Source organism: Trifolium pratense, linkage group LG2, assembly GCF_020283565.1.
Source record: "Trifolium pratense cultivar HEN17-A07 linkage group LG2, ARS_RC_1.1, whole genome shotgun sequence".
Taxonomy (NCBI): domain Eukaryota; kingdom Viridiplantae; phylum Streptophyta; class Magnoliopsida; order Fabales; family Fabaceae; genus Trifolium; species Trifolium pratense.
Window position 1 is genome coordinate 60,090,552 of NC_060060.1, and position 5,576 is coordinate 60,096,127.

The window sequence follows — 5,576 nt, forward strand, 5'->3', positions numbered from 1 at the left end:
GGAGAGCATAAATAATTGAATGACTCACACCTGAGAGGGAGATTGTTGTGACAAGTGTGAGGTGAATTAAATCCTACATTTTTTGAAAAAATCGAGGTGGAACACTTTATAAGTGAGATTGCCTATAAACCTAACGCCTTAAGGTTTTGGATAGAGTAGTGGTGTCCAACTCATTTGTATGGTTGTTAAGTCCAATGTGAATGATCCTCGTCTGCTCCCTCATCATGACCCAACAACCTATTTAGAAGAAAGAAAAAATCAAGATGTTAACTTGAAGTTGAAGTGATCGAATATTTGTTGTCAAACAGTCTAGTGACTAAAAATTTCACCTTTAAGATAGTTAAGTGGGCTTTGGGGTTCAAACTTCAACCCCAAAATATAAAATTTGATGCCCTTAAATATTTATTAAGTATTTAAATTTTTTTGGTTTTCAATGAGGTGAGAATTAAACCCAGAACCTATAGTATATTATCCAAATCTCTCACCACTAGACCAAATCTAGTGACTTTTATTAAGTATTTAAATGAAAATATATTAAGTAGTAAAATTTTTAAAAATATAGTATGTGTAAACCTGAAATCCACAATTTTTTTTTCTTCAGTTCATCTATTACCCTGTTTTGCACCTAATGCTATAAGCAATAGAGAAGTGCTATTTCAAGGGAACAAAATCATCACGAATTCATAGCGAAACATTCAGTACCGTCAGATTCTTATTTAGTCGAAAACATGGGTGGATGGATGAAAAGTTGAAAAAGCCAACTTGAGTTACACCACTATGTCATGTTGTTTCACGACAACTTTTTCGCTACAAGTAGCATTAACCAAAGCGAAGAGAAGTGTTATTTCAAGCGAATAAAATCATCACGAATTCATAGCGAAACATTCAGAATCGTCAGATTCTTATTTAGTTTAAAACACGGGTGGATGGATGAAAAGTTGGAATAAGAGTATATAATAAACATTAAAAAAAAGCATAATAAAAAAATAAGGTGTAAAAATACATTTTTTTTAATTTTTAATTTTTAATTTTTTTCCTAAAACGACAAGTAATTTGAAACCGATGAAATAAAGTAGTAGTAAAATAGAAATAACAATAACTAACTAACATTAATAGTTAGCCTTTAGTACAAACAAACACTCTACATTTGGCAGTTATGTAGAGGGAGCTTAGGACTAAATTTGCTGTTTTTTTTTTTTTAGATGAGTGGTCACGCACATATTCAATTTCAAAATACATGTTGTATTACGTCATATACATATACATATATATATATATATATATATATATATATATATATATATATATATATATATATATATATATATATATATATATATATATATATATATATATATATGAGTCAGGATCCGTTGACACCAACTAGTTTGACACCAAATGTTACACCTCTCAATAACGTTTTAACCGATATAAATTTTATAAAATCCACCGTTGGATTGAAAGTTTACATCATATAGATCATTTGTGTAAAATTCCAGACAAATCCAAAATCATTTGATATGCTATTGAGACACATAAAGATTAACGGCATTTAAAAAAAATACAAAAACCGTTAATTTTGATGTATCTCAATAACATATCAAATAATTTTGGATTTATTTGAAATTTTACACAAATGATCTATATGATGTAAACTTTCAATCCAACGGTGGATTTTATAAAATTTATATCGGTTAAAACGTTATTGAGAGGTGTAACATTTGGTGTCAAACTAGTTGGTGTCAACGGATCCTGACTCTATATATATATATATATATATATATATATATATATATATCCCTTATTATAACTTTTAATTTTTTTTTAAGTATTCAATTTCAAAATACTTTTGTTTGATTGATAATTTCATTCTTATTAAAGAAATTATGTAGTATATTTAATATATTCACTTAATTTTATTATACATTAATATTTCAAAATTCTTCTTAAAGTAGTGTTTTATTTGAACAATAACACCAAATTTAGTAAATAAATTAGTGGTACTTTTTCCTTAAAAAAAAATTAGGGGTTCTTTTCGTGAAAAAATATTTATATGATATATAGAGATATTTTATTAATTTTAAAAATAGAATAGTAGGTGCTTTATTAATATAACAATTAATTGAAATTTTAGTAAAAAAAACAATTAATTGAGATTTGAATATCTATAAAAAATTATTGTGACGGTAATCCTATTCAAAATTATAAATTAGGAGGAAATATATTTTTCTATGAGTTTTCCTTAATAATTCTCTCTATCTTTAAAAATTGAGTTTTCCTTTAAAACATAAAATTTAAAAAACTAACCTATTTTCTATGCTAGTTCATTATTAATTTTGGAATAAAACATAAAATTTTAAAATTATTAATGAGAAAATTAACTTACTTCGTCTATGTGTTTTTTTTCAAAATGTACCTTATGTATTTTAAAAGAAAGGGATAATTTACAAGTTATTTATTCCAAAACTAGTAAGTAATAACACAAGCCCATATCTTTGTACCAAAAAAATAAAAACAAAATAATGCCTAGATAGATCTCCTCTGATCTTGTCACGACTCGGTCGTGACTCAGCTCGAGTCAACTCACTTAACATAAAACTCAAACTTGCTTGCTTGCTATCAACAAAACAACATAAAAAAATGGGATCTTTTACATGGTTCGATTGTGACACAAACAGGAAGTGATGCAAATCCTGCTCCGATTGTTACCAACAATCCGACCCGACCCGATTTATGTCCCGCTTTCACGCGCATCACAGACAGCTGTTTAAATTCGCATCACATCACAGCTGTCTGTTACCATTCATCATTTTCTGACCGTTGGGGAGAATGAAACCCTAATTCTTCTTATAAATACATACAAAGGCTTTTGCGCCGTTTTAATTTCATTCCTTAACTCTCACAATACTCACTCTCACAATCGTTGTCTGTTGCTTCATCTCTGTTCCTTTCTGATCTGCTTCGTTAGTTTCACTGTTCATCGCTGTTCATCGCTGTTCATCTGCTTCGTTAGTTTCACTGAAGTTCATCGCTGTTCATCGCTGAGAGACACAATCAATTCATCGCTCACTGACCCATTGCTTTCATTTCATTCAAGACACGATCAATTTGGTAAAGTTTTCATCTTTCTTTAATTTCTGAGTTTCTTTCTTTCTTTCATTTCATTGCTTCGATTACTTATGCAATTTGTTTATTCATTGTTGATTTTCAGACTCATTCTTCCTTCTACTTTCTACCCTCTTCACTCACTCACTCTCTTACTTCCATTATTATTCATTACAATCCATTCATTCATTCATTATTCCATTTCATTCATTCATTCATCGCAAATATGAACCTTTTCACTACTAACAATCCATCATTCCCCGCTGGGCTTAGAGTACTTGCAGTCGATCATGACACCTACGATTTCTACACTATTCACCACATTTGCAATCAATTACACTATCAAGGTACTTACTTTATCACTCACACACACCTTAATTATTATTCTAAACTACTTTTCATCTTTTTTTGTTCTAACTCTTAATTTTTTTTTTTTATTGCAGTTACATCATGTTCTACCATTTCTCAAGCAAAGCAGCTCTTGTCGACATCACATTTCGACATCATACTCGTCGAAACTCATATTCCACAGCAAGATACTTATGCATTTGTTCAACAAGTGACTTCACATTTGAAAATTCCGGTGATTAGTAAGTAGTTCTTCCTTAAACTCATCATTGGTTACACCTTTCCATTAATTAATTAACAAATGTGACTCACCCTGTTATTATTTTTATTTTGTAGTGATGTCGCTTGATAACCGAACCTGTTCTGTTATGGATTCCATTTCCAACGGGGCTTGTAGTTACTGGGCCAAACCACTGGATGAAAATCTATTCAAAAATATGTGGCAACATGTCGTGCGGCAACATCTAGTGCAAAAGGAAAGCGAGGCTAAAGGGCTTAAAAAGCGAGGAAGAGAACATCTAGTGCAAAAGGAAAGCGAGGCTAAAGGGCTTAAAAAGCGAGGAAGAGATGATGCGGTTCATGTTTCTAAACAACCTCCAGCAAAGAAAGCTCGTTTCTCTTGGACAGATGATTTGCACCAAAAATTTGTGTCGACCGTGAATCATCTTGGGATTAAAAGTATGAATCTTTCCTCAGACTTTTTGTTTTTTGCATTTGTTTGTATTCTATTCTTCAAGAACTCAATAATGATAATCAACTTACTTATGTGCATCAGTTTTATGTTTGTTTTGTTCTGCTGCTTGTCGTATTTGTTGTTGTGTTTCTTTACTCTGTTTTTGGGTCTGTAACTTGCTCTTTGGTTAGAGCTCTAGCTCCACCTTTCATTGTTTTCCTGCTTCCCCCCTTTCTTGGCCCTTCATGTGCCTTGATCGGAGGCTTAATAAATTGTTTGCATTTCAAAAAACTTACTTATGTGCATCCTTTTCTTTCAGATGCAAAGCCTAAAAAAGTTCTGAAGATCATGGATTGTCCTGGCTTGGAATTACAGCATGTAGCTAGTCATTTGCAGGTTGGTTTTTATATTAGTTTCTTGTTTAAATTTCATACATTAGTGTTTTGTGTAATTTGAATCTGAAATTTATGAAGTGTTTTATCACTAACACTTCTGTACCTGTTATGTTCTTTTGCAGAAATATAAAATGTATTTAGATGGTGGGATAAAAAATTCAAAGATGAATCAGAAGAACAATGAAACACAAGCACAGGATCAAGAAATTGATGAAACCGAAGTATTTTTTAGCTTGACTGATTTTTTCCCCGATCTTAACGATGATGATATACACAATAACAACTATGCTGTTTCAGCTGAGAGCATTGATTCCCCTAGCACCTCTCTTCCACAGCTTGGGCAATATTCAATGACACCACCTGATCAATGTGACGATTCCGACATATTTTCTAATTTGACCGATTTATTCCCCAATCTTAACGATGAGATACACAATGGGATGTGGTGACTATAAAGAAGGCAACATTGAATATCTCATTCCACCTTCACGACATTTGTTTCTATTTTAGTCATAGTTAGTATATCAATTAAGCTTTAGGCTTATGTTTTGTAACAAGGGCACTATTATAAAAAGCCCATTTCTGTGTTTTGTTCATATTGAATCAATAAAAATATTTTTTTTTAATGCATTCCATTAAGAATTTTCAGCACCTTTTTCCATTCTGCAGAGTACTTTATTGATGGTTGATTGGTTCTGCTTTATTACAGTGTCAATTGATTGATTTAACCAACCAATTATTAACAATGTCATCCATATTCAAGTTGAGACCCTTTCAGCTTTTGCAGGTGTGTTAGTATACTTTCAGGTCCATTGTATTGTAGTATGTACCTGGGGCTGGTCCTGTCTGATAGTTTCACTGGTAAGGCACCAGTGGGTTCAGTCGGAGAGGCCTGTGTACATTGATTGGTCCGAGGCTGATTGTGTTCGGTGGTGCCACACTTCCCCTGCACTTGAAGGCAATTATGTTGGAAATATGCTCAAACTTGAATGTACTGACTAACGTCTTCTCATACGTTTGCATATGGTATCTTTTGATTCTTTCTACTTCATGAC

The 5,576-nt window shown here is 31.8% G+C and overlaps 1 protein-coding gene across 1 annotated transcript; it reads left to right on the forward strand.

The window, feature by feature from the left end:
* The first annotated feature begins 3,211 nt into the window (after positions 1 to 3,211).
* LOC123909268 (two-component response regulator ARR14-like) lies at positions 3,212 to 5,155 on the forward strand. The gene is made up of 5 exons (XM_045960082.1): positions 3,212 to 3,452; positions 3,549 to 3,695; positions 3,790 to 4,131; positions 4,446 to 4,522; positions 4,644 to 5,155. Exons 1-5 carry the CDS (start codon positions 3,332 to 3,334, stop codon positions 4,968 to 4,970), a joined length of 1,014 nt encoding a protein of 337 aa, XP_045816038.1. The 5' UTR covers positions 3,212 to 3,331; the 3' UTR covers positions 4,971 to 5,155.
* Positions 5,156 to 5,576: the final 421 nt, after the last annotated feature.